Source organism: Heliangelus exortis, chromosome 15 (assembly GCF_036169615.1).
Source record: "Heliangelus exortis chromosome 15, bHelExo1.hap1, whole genome shotgun sequence".
NCBI classification, from domain to species: domain Eukaryota; kingdom Metazoa; phylum Chordata; class Aves; order Apodiformes; family Trochilidae; genus Heliangelus; species Heliangelus exortis.
In genome coordinates this window covers 2154679-2171060 of record NC_092436.1, presented here as the reverse complement: position 1 = coordinate 2171060, position 16382 = coordinate 2154679, and the positions used below count along the sequence as shown (strand labels likewise).

Below are 16382 nucleotides of genomic sequence, written 5' to 3'. Positions count from 1 at the left end.
GAAAGAATTCACTGGGGAAAAAAAAAAAAAAAAAAAAAAAAAGGAAAAAGAAAAGAAAAAAAGAAAAAAGAAAAAAAGAAAAAAAAACGTTCAGAGGTGTGCAATACGACCACTTATCAGCTATTTCTTTTCCTAACATCTCCCCCTAGACAGCGGAGCCAGAATGGTGATTATCATGACCATCAGGAGTCTCCTGGGTGGGAGGATTCTCCTGGTTACCCTGTGGGTGATGCTCTGAGCTCTCCAGAAGCCTCCAGCAGGGAAGGACAGATTTTTTATCTCATCCTGGAGGCAGCACAGCTGCAGCTTCTGCTCCTCTCCGATACCAGAGCTCTCCCCGCCTGACCTCTCACTGGGACAATTTCATCCTAGACTCAGCCCCAGCTTCCCTGAAAGCCTCGAGGGCTGATTCCTGCGTCTGAGGAGGAATTATGGAAGATTTAAAGCTTCCTAATTCAATGCAGCATCCCTGCACGCTGTGGGCGGTCCCCACGTGGAGAGATTTCACGCATGGCTTTACCTGCTCAAAAAACCTCTCCCAAACTCTCCTCTCTCTCGGCTCAACAAGAATATCGGGAATTACAGATAGATGGGGGAATTTTAGAATTAATTCTCATTTAAATTGATTACTCAGTTAACTAATTCTAACCATAAAGGGGAGTTTCCACCAGGGCTGGCACTGCCTGTATCCCGGCTCTCTCCGGGGGTGCTGTACCCGGTCCCGGGGGGATGGCGAGACCGGTGCGGTCCCGCTGCACCCCAGGGAGCACCACCCGGGTCCGGAACCGCTAGTTTGTCCTTTGAGCCACCCGGGAACCGCTGCCCGGGTCCCGAGAAGGTTTTCGGGCAAGACCCGCCCCGCTGCCCGCCCCTTCCCTCCCCTCTCCTCCCCGCCCGGCCCCTCCGTCCCCGCCCGCCGTCACGCAGCCGCCGCCGAGCCCGGGGAGCGCCGGGCAGGGGCCGCCGCCGGAGGAGGCCGAGGCGGGAGAGGGGACGCGGGACGGGCTGAGGCCACCGCGGCGGGGAGAGGTAGGGAGCTGGGAGGGTCCTGGAGGGTGTGGGGGGTTCCGGGCAGAGTCCCCGGGTCGCCCTCTCCGAGCCGCGGCGTCGGGGGGGGGTCGGCGGCAGCCGGGAGGGGAGAGGCGGTGGCGGAGGGAGAGCCGGGGGAGATGGGGGGGTTCGGCAGCGATCGGGGGGGATTGTATGTGTGTCACCCCCCCCATCCCTTCCCGTTCTCCCCCCTCTCCCCTCTCGGGCTGGGAATAACTGTTTTATTACGTAACGCGGGGCCGTTACGAAAGGAGGGCTCGTGCTGGGGTGACAGTGACATCGGAGGTTGGTGGCAGCGGGGGCCGCCCCCCGCGATGCCATCGGCTGAGGCGGGGGAGGCCGAACCCGGCTCCATCCCGGCGCTGGCCCCGTGACGGGGATTTAAAGGTCAGGCGGCCCCGCAGGTGCGGGCAGGTTTCCCAGCAAACGCTGTCGCAAGCGGGAATCGGGTTTTTTACCCCGTTCCCAGGGAGCAAAGGTCGGCGGTGGCGGGTGGCACCTGCCCGGGTTTAGCCCCGTTTGAACGCTGGCATCGCTTCCGCCTCCCTCATCCACGCCCCTTGGATGGTTTAATTTTTTTTTATTGCAGGTTGGCAAGTTAATCCTGGCACGCACCAAAAGCCCCGAGCGGCCAAGCTGATTTTTTCGTTTTATTCTGCTTATTCTCAAAACTTAGCTCTTTACATCTAGGGGAAGTGGGGGGATAATGCTAGTTATAAAATCCCAAGGACTTGGTTTTCCCCTCCTGACCAGTGTGCAGCTGTGCAGTGGTCTCATCGCAGCCCTTTGCTGGGAACAAGTCTTGCTGGAGGCTGAAAGACTCATTCAGGCTTTGGGCATTTGTTTTTAAAAAAGAAAAGTAACAAAATTTTCTGCAAACAAAGTAGAGCTGACTCATCCTTACTGTCTCTGGGGAACATTTATAGGGATGCTCATGGAAACACATCCCATCTCCTTACTCAGAGGGTCTGGTAAGGAGTAGAAGCACTTGGCAGTTTTGTTGGATGCTGTGGATGGTTGGATAATCCCTGGTCTGATGGAGTTTCAGCTATAAAATGTCAAAATTCCTCCACAAAAGGGGAATGACTGCAGAAAAGTCATCCCAGAAAAATCCCTCCCCTCAGCACACCCCATGGAAGGTTGATGCTGACCCACAGTCTGTACCTTTCCTTCCTGCCCACGTTTGGGGTGGTGTGGGGGATGTAGCTGGGATGCATCTTGTGCATCTGCTGCAGGTAGAGCCAAAGGTACCCACTGGTTCTGTGCTTCTGTGTGAGGGGAGCAAGCTGTCAAATGGTGCTGGAAGACAAAATGTCGTTGTAATTAGTCATCCCCATTGATCTGGGTGTTCCTGCTGCCTGCAACATGTCCCTTCTTGAGAACCCTGCTGGGGCCTGGGCCAGCCTTGCCCTTGAGCTGCTCTGGTGGCACAGGGTGGGACAGGGGTGCTGCTCACCTCCTCTGCAGATACTTGGAAGAAAGAGATATTTAACCAGAATTTTTAATTTAATGTACAGGGTCTGTGGGGCTTTGTTCTTCCCTTGAGGTTTTTGCAGTTTCCCCCCAAGTGTGTTTAATTGATATGTTCTAGTTTAATAAGGGTTTTCTGTACAATGTTGTCATTCTTAATTTATACGTGTGCAATTAAGAGGAGGGTCTTTCCTTCTTTAATTCCATAAATGTCAGTAGAGACTAAATCATATTTACATCTGCTTTTAAGGCATTTATCTCCTCTGTGCTCCAGCATTTACTGCATAAACCAATACCTAAGAACTCAATCTGCTCCATCATGTGTGTAGTTCCTAAGCAAAGCTCGGGTAGGGAGGCTGTGCTCCTGTGAGGATCAGAGGGTGGGCTTCCTAATACTTGTGTGAAACTGTGGACTCCAGAGTCTTAAATTTTGGGTCATAATGGTGCCTGGGTTATGGCTTGGGCACAGCAGCAAGTTGGGGCAAAAAAATGTTGTTAAGTGTTGTGTCCCATAATTTACAAATCAATGTAGTGATACTGTAGGCTTCTCTAAAGGCTTGGGGATGTGCCCACTGGTGTTTGCCCTCAGTGGGACCACTCAGGTGTTTGTTAGCTGTGTTTTTAACTCAGTCATGTTCCTGGTCCTTACCCAGAGCAGGCTGTAGTCATGACCTGAATGGATTTGGAACCTGGGTCATAAAACCCAAACTGAGGAGCCAGCACTGGCATCCTGGGGTGTCAGGGTGGGATGTGGAGACAGCTGGGCCCTGCTCTACCTGAGAGCAAAAGCACCTTTCTTTGGGGTCTATTTATTGATATAACATATGTTGTCTGGGAGATGTCACTGCACAGGCTGGAGGTCCAGAAAGGTCCTTAAAAGTTGCTTCATACCGAGGAATAATTTTTCCTCTAATGAAGGAGATAAACTCAAAACAAATTAATCACTTTGGGTTCATTTTTATCTTGAGGCAAGAGCCTGTTGTGTGCTTTTTTCCTCATGTGGACAGACTGTATCTGACCTCACAACCCAGTGCTGTCTGTCCCTCCCAGCCCACACGCTGGTGGGATGTGTCCCCAGCAGCTGCCACGTGTCAGCTCTGCAGTTACCATCTTTTCAGGGATACTGGTTGGGGAGACAGGAAGCTGAAATGATCAGAACTACCACTACCATCAAGAAATGGTACACGAGTTGAAATTTATTAGGAGAAAATTTGGCTAGAGTAAGTCTACATCCAGTCTTTTCATTTTCTTAGCCCTGGTAGACTCCCCTTGTCACGCTGGTAATTTTAGTCTTATCATGGGGTTTGTTCTTATCTTAAATTTTAGATTGCTTCTTCCCCTTGTGTAAATGTCATGAAGTTGATGAGTCTGTGTAAGGGAAACTTTAGGCACATATGAAGAGTTACCAAGCAGAGATAAGTTTTCTTTTGGTTGCAGCCAGGCTTTACATTTGCCAGGGGCACCCTGGGGGTTTGCTGCCTGCTGGACTGATTTTGATTTAATTGCCCAGAATGGCACCGTGGAGTGAAAACTGCCATCTGTGACACTGGAAAATGCTCAAATTCAGCCTGCTGGGAGGGCTTTGTCTGTAATGAATTCACACTGGGGTTGGCTTTTGGGTCCTGCAGCTCTCCAGGAAGTTTCCTGTTTTCTACCCCTGGCAGTTATAAATCAGGTGTTCCTGGAGGTGATGATGCTCACAGCTCCTCAGTTCAGGTTTTCCTCAGTCACAACTAAGGGTTTCCTACTCAAGAAAATGAAAATATTTTCCAGTTTAGAACTGCCCTGTGTGTGGGAGCTGAAGTTCCCAGTCAGTCGGAGCTGTGTGCACGGTTTGGATGAAGATAAAAGCAGTGACTGTGTTTCAGTTCTAATCTGAATTAACGTGCTGGGATCCCACTGGTGAAAAGCAAGGGCACTCGGCCATGGCCATTCCTTGATCCTTTAAGAGTTTGAATCCTTGCTAAGCATGCTTGCCTTACAACTGCACTCACACAGGATGTAATCAGTTCTGGTTTCCATCTGTTAAACAAGAGGATGCTGATTAGCCAGTGCAGAAAGACATAATTATTTTTGTTCTTGCTGACAAGGTTACCCACCTTGTACTGAGCTCTTAGTGTTCTCCACACTCAGCAATTGCAACCACCTTGCTCTGTGTGTGGTTGGTGATTTGCCTTACAACTGGCAGGGATTTGGGTGTCAATATTGACCCTTAATTATATTAATTGCCCAAGGGGAGCTCTCACCATCTCCCACTGTCCTGTAGCCACCACCCAGGCTGCAGCACATCCCATGCCCCACATCCCATGCAGAGACACCACATCTATCAGTGGGAGCAAAACTGGGCTTTGTCAGCCTGGAGAAGGGAAGAACACAACTTTCAAAATCCCAAGGAAAAGTATGCTGTGTGCAGTTTTCAAGGAAGCATTTTGATTTTATGAGGTGACTCAAAGGAACTGTTGATAAAATATATCTGGTAGATTCCAAAGTGCAGCTGGCAGAGCAGTACATTACATTTCACTGGTTTGGTTTTTTGGTTTTTCAGAGGTAGGGATTTTTAACAGCTTTAATTTTTGATGATGCTAAATGGAAATACCCATCAGAGGCTTCTCATGAGACTGGGCTGCTCTGCCAGGGATGAAGTGTTTCTTGAACACACACAATCCTTGGTGGATCTTCCAGCCATCTCCCAAATGCTCTGGATTTAGAGTATGATCTCCAGGCAGATCATTGGACTCTGCTTCTAGTGACTTTAATAAAGAGCAGAGAAATTATTTCAAGAAATCTGTTAGTACTTGGTTTGGAGTGTTTTTTGTGAGTGGGATTTATGTTTGTTTGTTTGTTTTTTTTTAATCTATTTGTTTATTCTCTTAAGGCTGGTTCTGTGTTTCCACAACCACATCTGATCAACTGTTAATATGGTTTCTCCTGTAGAGGGTGATTCTTATAAACATCAGATCTCAGCCTTCATGTTTGCACAACTAATGAGGAGAGACATTTAGGTCTGATGTAAGCAGCTGAAACTGCTTTGGAATATCAAATATTTAAGTGGTTTTGGTTTTGGGTTTTTTTTTTTTTGTTGGTTTTTTTTGTGTGTGTGGTTTTTTTGTTTTTTTGTTTGTTTCTGGGCTTTTTTGTTCTAATTTAACTGCTCAGCTGCTTATGTATTTGAGGCTGCAACTTATTTACTCAGCTCTCCCTGGGAAGAGATGACAGGACTTGATGCATCCAGGTAGTCTCCACAACTGAAGCTACACCATAGTGTGCACCCTTGTATCCTACTTCATTTCTGCTCTGAGAAGACTGTTTGCTTTTACTAAGCCACCAGATCTGGTTTTGTTCCCTCCAGGACAGGGATTCTTCTTTTATGCAACAGCAACATCCTGCTTTAGCAGGCAGCAACTTGTTGGCTGGAGTGCTGAAGGCACTGAGGGAGTGCTGAAGCTCCTGCTCTGGTATTTTTGGGATGATGTGCTCAGCCAGAGAGCTGCATCCCAGAGACTACAGCCAGAGGATGAGGAAGAGCACCCTTCCTGTTCTGAGCTGGTTTGTTTGTGGCTTAAAGAAGTAGTTTTCTGCTATTGTTGAATGGTCTGGAGCAAGGATTGAGAAGGTGATTTTTAAAGCGTTTGCACGTTTGTGTAATAAAGTGCTTTGTTACTTTTGCACAACCAAAAAGTTTGAGAATATGGAGTTTTAGTGCACCACCTGGTATCGAGAGGACCAGCTTTATGATTTATCTTCTTTTCTTTTTAAAATTTAAGAAATCAGATTGTTTGACTTTGCTTCCCTTGAACAAATGACTCTGCTGCCTTGCACAGTAGATTTGGGTGTTTTGTTGCTCTCAGGATCCCGTTTTCTCTGCATAGGATGATGAGAGTTTTCTTGGTGGCTGAGAAAATGGGATGCACCCATGTTCCCTGCAGGAGGCCACTGAACTAAGGATGGTCAGGACCTGCTGGAACTGGGAAAGTGAGGACCTACGTGGTACTGTGGGCATCAAGCACACGTGATGGAGGAAGGTTCTCCATGCTGTTGGGTTGGTGCCTTGCTCCAGGTGTTGCAGAGAGCTCTGGTCTGCCTTTGGCTGCTGAGGCAGGGTTGTGGTTGCTCTCCTGGCTGCTTGGCTCCCAGTGGAGCATCCCTTCAGTCCTAAGTTTTCCCAGCAAGCTCAGGATGTTCCCAGTTAGCAAACAGCAGAGCACTTAATGTCTAAGGAGAAATCTTAACCCATTAGAGCAGTACCAAAGTAAAAGAAAACTGAAGATGAAGAATGGCCATTTATTGATTTTTGCCAGTGTAAGTAATATCCATTTGTTGCTGGGAATTAGGGGAGAGAGATGCTCCTGGTTAGATTTCCTCAGTGGGTGACTTGGGGCCTTTTCTGTGCACAGATCCAGTTCTTGAAACAGAAGAAATGTTTCCAAGAAATGGCTTTAAAATAGTCAGTCAGTCATTCATGCAGTTGTGAGGATAAGAGAACAAGAGTTAGCTGTTTAGAAAGGCATAAATAGTTTCTTTTTTATATATACACACACACTGCTACAGATGTTTGTTCAGCACCCTATTTCTCATACTCAGTGCCCAGTGCAGGGTAACTCCTTCTGCTGGAGAGTGAACAAAACCTCACCACACCTTTGCTCTAGCTGCTTTCTTCAGGATATATTTAATTTCTAGGTGAAGGATAGGAAATAAAACTGCCTGAAATTTAGGGATTGAGCTTAAGTGGCTTGTCACTTAAATGGATTAAATATACAAGTTTCTGAACACTGTAATTTCCTTTTTTTTTTTCCCATCTAGAAGATGGCTGTTCCACCTGCTTATGCTGATCTGGGCAAATCTGCCAGAGACATTTTCACCAAGGGATATGGTAAATAAAGCCAAAATAAGGCAATTTAGAAGGAAGTTTTAAGAAATAAATGAGAAATGGTTTTTAGATTGATACGTATATAATTTGTACTTTTTCTTTGTCTTTAGGTTTTGGGTTAATAAAACTTGACTTGAAAACAAGATCTGAAAATGGACTGGTAAGTTTGGAAACACATTGAAATCCAAAACATGGCAGTGTTCTTGTATGTACTGTAGATTTCTTTTTAAAAGTAAATAAATAGCCCTCATTCTCCCCTTATAATTTTAAAAGGGAAATTATAGAGTTGCAAGTTACCTTGCATTTATAATTTTTGGATAATACATGAGACAGTGCACAAATTAGACTGGGAGATAAACTGAAGGAAGCCTTTGCAACCCTAGTAATTACTTAGTATAAAAATAATGTTTTTTGCTTTACTCTAAAATTTTGATTTGCTATAACAATCATTTTATTTGAGGCCATGGCCTGTGCTCAGGGGCTGGTTTCTAAGTGTGCTGCACGTTCTTCTTAGCAGTCACTGAACAAGCACAGGTCAAATTTAACTGTGCACTGGAATTGATATTTAGAATATCTCTGTGAAGCATTTACAGACTTAATATGTTGATTTCCAGATGCACCTTCCACAGACTAGCACCTTATTCTGTGTTGTGCTGCTGGTAAAGGGTTACCCACATTCCTGTCCCATATCCATTCCCTTAACATGCAATGCTTTTGCTCCCTGACACTGATTAATTTTTTTTTTTGTGAGGCAAGAATGTGGAGATATTGCCCAGCAAAATTTTTTAGAGCTTCTGAAAAATCTGCAGTATTGAATATCCCAGATTATAATGAGGAATATGCTCTAAAAGGAATAAATATTTACCTGCATGCAAACATATATATACCTACATTTGCATATATATATGTTTGTTATATATATATATAATTGTTTCTTTTCCTTAGGAATTTACAAGCTCGGGTTCAGCAAACTCAGAAACAAGCAAAGTTAGTGGTAGTTTGGAAACAAAATACAAATGGGTGGAATATGGATTGATGTTCACAGAGAAGTGGAACACTGACAACACACTAGGCACTGAGATTACTCTGGAAGATAAGGTAATTTGGGGCTGAAAAGATGCAATTTATATATAAACTTATGAAAATCTCTAATGATGAATCCAACCAGTGAATGTTTCTTCTGTTCAGCTTGCAAGGGGCCTGAAGCTGACCTTTGACTCCTCCTTCTCTCCTAACACTGGGTAAGAAGTGAGTAAGCTTAAGTGACAAAAAAGGACATTTTTTAATTTTAGTTTTCTAGAATCCAATTTTGCTGGTTTACTCCTTTAGTCCCAAAATACCAAGACACTTATAGTCAGCCTGTATATGATGAAGTCATTTACATCTGCTTTGAATCCCTGTATTAGCAATCTCCTTTTCATCCTGAAATACAGCAAGCAGACTTTTAAATACAGTAACATGAAAATTCCAGTAAGAATCAGTGTGGGAATGAACAGTTTTGTTTGCCTTCCATCAGAGGATGAGCTCCTCTCTGAATAAAAGCACTGAACAAGTCCCCTCTAATGCAAAGCTTAACAAGCTCCAGGAGCCAGTTGGCTCTAAGAGGTCGACCCAGTAATTGGGCTCTTCTCCCAAGCTCAATTTATCATCTGAATTCTTGCTGGCTGCAGAGATCCTTGGTGCTGGGTGAGTATTTCTGCCCTGGTGATTGGATGCTGCATTTTATGTGGGCCAGAGGGATTAAGCAGCAGCTGTAGGTTTAGATGTTGGTTTATTTTTTTCACCCCCCCTGATTATCTTTCTGTAAGCAGTGCTGCCAATGAGTCAAAATATTCTGCCTGTTGGCTTCCCAGAGGAGGTTTCACCTTGGCTGCTGGACTGTGTCCTGCCTTCTAAGCTGCTTCCAGTCTCAATTTTACATTAACAAGAGATGTTTATTAACCAGAATAATTTCTACTCTCTGTTGATAATTATTTCTTAGCTGCTAGGCTTCCTGAAGAAATAAAAATGGATGAGAATGACCCTGTGGTTGTTTCTTAGGTACTTCACAGACACTTGTAGTATCTGGGTTGTAACAGTTGTTTTGTGGGAGAGCTGTTATTACTCTTGGAATAAATGGAGTGAGATTGAGTCCTGGTGTGACCTGGTTTAGGTTCACCAGGATGCACTGTGTCCAAATAAGAGACACCTCCTCCCCTTTCCTTACTACTTAATGTCTGTGATGAGTCTTTCAACAGGGAAAGTTGTTTTCAGGAGTCCCTGGTGACATCAGTGGGAGAGGTGCTGCTGACTTTTGCAGACATTGCAGACACTCTAATGCTGAATGCTTTGGGAACTCCTGCTCTTTATTTCTGGTTTGGCAGAACCCAAGAAATGCCCAACTCTGAAATAATAATAATGAAAAAGAGAGCAATCTCTGCGTGGGTCTGAAACAGCACCAAACCAGTTCTGGGGCACTGTTTCTGCTACCTGAAGTGGAAAGTTGATTTTAAATTTCATACCAGCCTGGATTTTCTAGAAATATTTCAGTAAAATATTTGAAGGCTTGTTCAAAGAGATGAGATTTGTGTTTTCTGTTCAGGAAGAAGAGTGCTAAAGTGAAGTCAGGGTACAAAAGGGAACACTTCAACATGGGCTGTGACATGGATTTTGACATTGCTGGTCCTTCAATACGTGGAGCCCTGGTGGTTGGCTACGAGGGGTGGCTGGCAGGCTACCAAATGACTTTTGAGACAGCAAAGTCCAGAGTAACCCAAAGCAATTTTGCTGTTGGCTACAAGACTGATGAATTCCAGCTTCATACTAATGTGTAAGTATTGGCAGATGGGCATTAAAAAGGCATTTGAAAGGATTTTGCTGCTTACTAGAACAAGGAAAGGGATGGAGTTTCAGCAGTGGTGAGAGAGGAAATGGTGGATTTGAAGTTATTTCTTCAATTAAGGTGACAAGCTGCATTTTTTTAGCTGTGGTAATGGTTCTTTGAATTCTGTGAGAATTCTGGAACTCAGTGAGCACCCAAGCATCAAGTGTCTTATCTTCCTAACAGATAAATATGATTAGAATCTATCAGTGGAATAATAAAACAGGTGTATTATAAGCATATTCTATATGGAAATTGAAATAAAAGCAGTGCCTTTCTTTTGCACATCCAAAAATAAAACTGGTGGTTGGATCAGTAGATGGAAGAATTCATAAGAGGATGAGAAAGCACAGGCAAAAGGGAATGAATGGAAGCTATGGAGTGGGTTTGATTTAGTACTGGAAAGGATATGGTACAAAAGTTTGTAGTGTAAGTCCTAATAATCTGTTCACACAAGCATTTGTCCTTTCTGAATGGGAAACCAGGACCAAATTCCATGAAAACCTTAATTTCTCAGTTCCCTGTTCCTCTAAAAAAACAAATTTATGCCTTTGAGGAAGGCAGTTTTTTAGGATTAGGCTATCCCTAATCCCCTCCCCTCTACCCCCCTTTCCCATTCCCTGGGTAATTGGATATTTTGCATGTGGCAGAGCTGTTCCCATTGGGGGCTGAACAACTGTTCTGCTCTCCTGGAGCTGCTGCTTCAGAGGTTTTCTGTTGGGTTTCGTGCTGTTTTGCAGGGCTCTGCCTTAGGAAGCTCCCACTGCCTTGCAGAACAATTGGACCTTCAGAGCCCAGCCAGAATGTCTGGAGGATTGCCAGAGTACAGACATGTGGGCAGAAAACTTGCCTCAGAACAATATGCTGGGTGTCCCCTCCACTCAGGAGTTAGGAGCTGGTCCTTCAAGCACAGTGACCTTCAACTGGGTTATACTGTTGCAGCTCAAAACCTGCTATTATTTGCCATGGCTATAAAATGCTGTCATTATTATTATTATTCTTAATTAAAGCAACAGCAGAAAATAACTTTAAAACAGCAGCAGGGATCCAGAGCTTTCTGGGCTGTTTTTTGGATTGCTGAAGGTCTGTTTCTTAGGTTGCTGTTATTGGATGTGGAGAATAAATCACCTGAATTCAGGAGGATGCCTGGGCTGCTTATTTAATATTCATGCCAGGCAAAACCATGAATGTGTGATACGACTAGAAATCTGATTTATTGGTGTTAATGCATTAGTTAGGTATTTGGCATGTTTCAGCTTTGAAACATGTCAGAATTTTTATATAATCCCAGAAACAATTGTGTGGGGCACTCCCAGGACTCTTGCTGGGTGGTTCTATCAGCCCAGTTCAGTGTTTAACAGGGACGCTGTGGCAGAGCTGATAATTTCACAAGGTGGGGCTTGAAGCATCATCTTTTATTCCTGGCCATTTCACAAACCAGCTGAGGCCTTCAGCAACAAATTACTTTCCTTAATGGTGCCTCTGTATATTCATTTTCATAGAGGAAAAAAGTTCTGGTTGGTTGGTTGGTTTTTTTTTTTTAATCTGCATCTGAAAGCAGCATTCTGTTATTGCTGTTAGAATTAAAAGGAGGTTTGACTTTTTTATTCTTACTATTTTTTGATAATAACTAATTACTAAAGGGAGGTAGAGCTGGGCGATTTGTGGTTTAAAATGTTACTTTCCTCATTTTTTAAGCATAGCTCAGAACACCCTCCCCCCCCCCCCATGTTGCAGGTCAAGACAGAGCTGTGTGGGAACCTTGCACAAAATCTGCCTGTATAACCAGCTCTTCTCAGACCTTTTTAATCCCTCCTTTTCTTGAGAGCCAAGCACATGCAGTTATATGTGAGCTTCAGTCTTATCTGAAGTAAGTACTGTAGTGTTTTTCTGGAAGAATCTCCAACAATTTGAAAGGCTGCTGCTATTGCTTGAACTTTTAAATGGGCACATCCTGACTGTGCAGCTGCTGTGACTTAGGGAACATCAGGATGAAGGGGTAAAAGTAGAGAGAATCTAAATCTGCTCCTGTTTTTTATCACTAAAAGTTTGGTATATTGGATAATTGGAACCAGATTACTTCATAGTTTTGAAATAATCAGAAGTATTTTGCTTTCAGAGTCTCCCCACTTTGTGCAGTGTGTTTGAATCCTCCTAAGAAACTGAGTGAAAATGGATGCCTAGATGCTCACCAGTTTACAAGAATTGCAGAGCTTTCAGAAGTCTTTAGTTCTTGTTTTTATGACCTGCATGTTTTAACATTTTCCATTTTATTTACCACACTTCATTCCCTGTGTGAGAGTGGTGTCCCCAGTAAGTGGGAGCTGTGGTAGCAGTGGTAGAAGGCTGTCATCCTCCAGCTCTCTGCAAAGTAAAATTAGATTAAATTCAGTTTCTAGTAGAGAAATTTATAGTACAGATGTATCAGAAGGATGAGTGCAAACAGGATTCATTTCTTGATAAACTTGGATGTTGAATTGGCATCTTCACTGCTGCTGCAGTTTGCCTTTGCCTGGTAAAAGCATCCTGATGAGGCAGGATGAGTGCTCAGGCTCAGGGATTGGGCACTAGGGACACATATGCCTGGGAAAATAATTACTTCAGAGATATGCAGAGAAGAGTAAATCTCTTTACTACCAAGACTCCCATCTAGAGAGAAAGGGGAATTGGAAGCTGCCATCGTTTGTCTATTTTTGATAGTTTGTCATGGCTTTTTTTTCAGTTTCATGAGTTGCTTGTTGAAATGTAGCAACCATCAATGAATTTAAGCATTTAAAAACAGCTTCATAACCAATCTGGCCCTAATGTCTCTATCTTAGCTACTAGAGGGATGTTAAATGAACTGTAAGTGAATGTTCTGCAAATACAGATCTTACTGGAAAAAAAAAACAAACAAAAGACCAACAAAAAAAAAAAAAAAAAAAAACCACACAAAAAAAAAAGATGATTGTTTTGTGGTGCAATTTAAAATTAAACTAATGCATTCCTTCCAGGAATGATGGAACAGAATTTGGAGGCTCCATTTACCAGAAGGTGAATGATAAACTGGAAACTGCTGTGAATCTTGCGTGGACAGCTGGAAATAGCAACACTCGCTTTGGAATAGCAGCCAAGTATCAGATTGACCCAGATGCCTCTTTTTCTGTGAGTGCTGTGCATGTACATTTATAAGCATCTGAAAATGGGCTCTTGTCAGTGTGAAGCAAGCTAAACATCAGTAAAATATGGGTTTGGTGCTGTTCTGTGGTGCATTGCTGCAAGATAGATGTTGGGTTTGGTTTTGGCAGCTGGAGAGCATGACTACTGCATTTTCCTTGAAAGTGCCACAGAATGCTTTATCCTGTTTTGAGATTTGAATTTTGAGACAAAATTAACTGGATTTTTATGTCTGTTTTGTGCCTTGTTTTTGTGTCTGTTTTGTAATCTTTATCTGCTTAAAAGATGTTACTTGGTTTCTGAGCTGGGAGGGCTTGTAAGAAAGATTCTAAATTAATTCCTTATGGTGTTTTTCCCCTTTAAGGCTAAAGTGAACAACTCCAGTCTGATTGGATTAGGATATACTCAGACTTTAAAGCCAGGTGAGTCTCTAGAAGAAATCCAGACATCAGTAAGTGGTATTTTAGACTGGAAATATCCAAGACATTTTTTGTGACAAAATGTGGATGGTTTTGAAACTTTGCTGTTCTGCTTAGCAAGCCAGTGATGAACTTTTCCAGGCACTGCTTTGTTAATTTTGGATTGTTACTGCAAGCAGGATTATTAGAGATGACCATCCACTAACCAGTCAAATACTCTTTTATGTTGATGCAAAGCTTATCTACAGTAAGGTGTTTCACAGCTAAATAAATGCAGTTATAGTACTTTCAGAGGCTTCCTGTTACTGAGTTTATTTAACTTGAAAATGTGACTTTCTCAAGGTCCCCTGGTCCGGGAAGAGGACAGTCTTACTGCTGCAAAATTGGTTTTAATATAGTTTAATAAATCTGCTGCCAGAATACCAAGCAGATTGACATGAGATACCACAGTAGACAGGGCTTAGGCCTGTTCATACCTAGATTGTAAAGTGGTTTAGAAAGATGGGTATGTATCAAGGTCCCCATTTTTCATAATACTTGGCTCTAAAATTAGATTAATCAGCAGACCAGCAGCAGTGAACTGACACAGCTTTAATTACTTGGAGTGATTAAAATGGGAATCTTTCATTATGGTTTATTATAACTTTCATAATTCAGAGAGATTTCATGTCTGCAAATTGTCTTAAAATGCCCAGTCCTTACAAGGTTAGCCACCAAATGACATCAACCTACCTGCCCAGTAAATTAGAGCAGCAACACAGGCACTGCATTTACTGAAGTTAAAGCTCATTTTAAGAATTGTCTTTTCTCTCACTTTTCTCTGTTTTCACAGGTATCAAACTGACGTTGTCAGCTTTGTTGGATGGCAAGAATGTCAATGCAGGTGGCCACAAACTTGGTCTAGGATTGGAATTTGAAGCATAAGGAGTGATTCTGCAGTCACTAATTTGAAAATACAGCATAGCTACCTTCAGAATATAGTGTACCTTTCAATGTTTTATGTCTGGGATGCGAGTATTGCTAAGTGTCAGTCCTGCTAGTCCTGGTTAAAGAGAGCTAAGCTTTAAAAGTGATGTTGTTAAAGAAAAGGAGACAAAAGCATTAAAAAAAAAAATCCTAATTCTAGACTTTTTTTGGGATGTTAGTTACCAGCACATCTGTCAGCTGCCACGTGATAGGAAACAGGAAAGTATTGATGACCTTTCTTGGCTGCACGAGGGATATGTTAATGTGGTATAAAAACTGTGACTTGAAGATTTGCAGACCACTTTATCATACTGTGAATTCTGTAAGCAAAATGTACCAACACTTGAGGTTTCAGTTCACAATGGAATGTGCAAACTTGTCTGAAAAAGGGATTTAAAAAAAATTTTTTTTTTTTTTAGATAGGCGTTTTATGAATGGTTTGTCTCATTTGGTTATCTTACACCTACAGCTGTCTCCAGAATGCTTTAGGTTGTTCACCTTCTGTAAGTCTTGTGGGGGAGGTTTGATGTGACTCAGCCAATACTACCTGTCCTGTGTTGTGGTTCCTTTCCCTTGCACTGACTGGGAAGCTTGTCAGACAGGGCCATAATCAGGGAAGAGTCTTTGTGACTGCAATCACACAGTTGCATCACTGAATTTAAAATGGACTTTTGTTTTATTACCACTTTTTTTTAGCAACTTAAATGGGTACATTTTTAGAGAGTCTTCCATTTTGTGTGGAACTAGACCCCAAAATGCTGTACTTGACACTACTAAAAATGAATTAAAAACCCAAACCCAACTTGAATAAAATATTGAAACGTCACCTTTTATTTTGTCTTTATATATTATTTAAGAAAACAATGTCAGATTAATTCTTTGCTTCAGAAGCAGAATGGCAACATCTTGGTGTGTATTTTGTACCACACAAACCAGTAATACTGATGAGATTTAAGTTGCAGCCCTGGCCATGTTCTTGGTTCTTGCCAGGCTCTGGCAGCTGCACATATGCGTGTGTTTAGCTCATGGAAAAAACAAAATAACTTGTTTATCTTTTCCTGCAGAATTCACTAAGTTGAACTGATTTTCTGTAAAGCTTCAGTGGCTTTTCATTAAAACTGGGTATTTTTTGGTCCACCTCAGCCACAGCCGGCAGAATTGTGCAACGCTGTCTGTCTTCCCTCTTGTCACAAAATATTCTGGAGTATTTCCCAGTCTGTTTTATCTCAAATATTTAATTTAACACTCCTGGGGGAAGTAGTTCTCGTCCAGATTTTACCAGTCCAAACAAATTACATGCAACCAGCTCACAGGAACTTGGCAGATGCTCAGGATGAGTTTTGTTGCCTTACTCATGGCTTATCCTTGGTGTCCAAATCAACCTTTGAGCTGCTTTGTGGTTTTCTCACACTTGAAGCATTTGTGTTTTGGAATGTGTGAGAATAGGAAAGAATTTTTTCCACAGATTTATCAAGTTGGGCAAAAACTATTCACAAGTGGTACGACACAAAAGCCACTCAGGTACTGGTCTAATACCTAATGCCATGAAAGAATGAAAATCTTCGGGAGCAAGATGAAAAATTCTCTGAAGGAA

The 16382-nt window shown here is 42.8% G+C and overlaps 1 protein-coding gene across 4 annotated transcripts; it reads left to right on the top strand.

Annotated features, from left to right (window-relative positions):
* Positions 1 to 895: 895 nt before the first annotated feature.
* Positions 896 to 15614, top strand: VDAC1 (voltage dependent anion channel 1). Of its 4 annotated transcripts, none has more exons than XM_071759252.1 (9): positions 896 to 1029; positions 7321 to 7390; positions 7498 to 7547; positions 8333 to 8485; positions 8576 to 8628; positions 9969 to 10196; positions 13241 to 13391; positions 13768 to 13825; positions 14655 to 15614. In XM_071759252.1, the coding sequence occupies exons 2-9, from the start codon at positions 7324 to 7326 to the stop codon at positions 14744 to 14746; spliced, it is 852 nt and encodes a 283-aa protein (XP_071615353.1). In that variant the 5' UTR covers positions 896 to 1029; positions 7321 to 7323; the 3' UTR covers positions 14747 to 15614. The 4 variants fall into 4 exon arrangements, with proteins under 4 accessions (XP_071615353.1, XP_071615356.1, XP_071615354.1 ...); XM_071759253.1 differs by lacking the exon at positions 896 to 1029 and adding an exon at positions 1327 to 1437; XM_071759254.1 differs by lacking the exon at positions 896 to 1029 and adding an exon at positions 5510 to 5529.
* Positions 15615 to 16382: the final 768 nt, after the last annotated feature.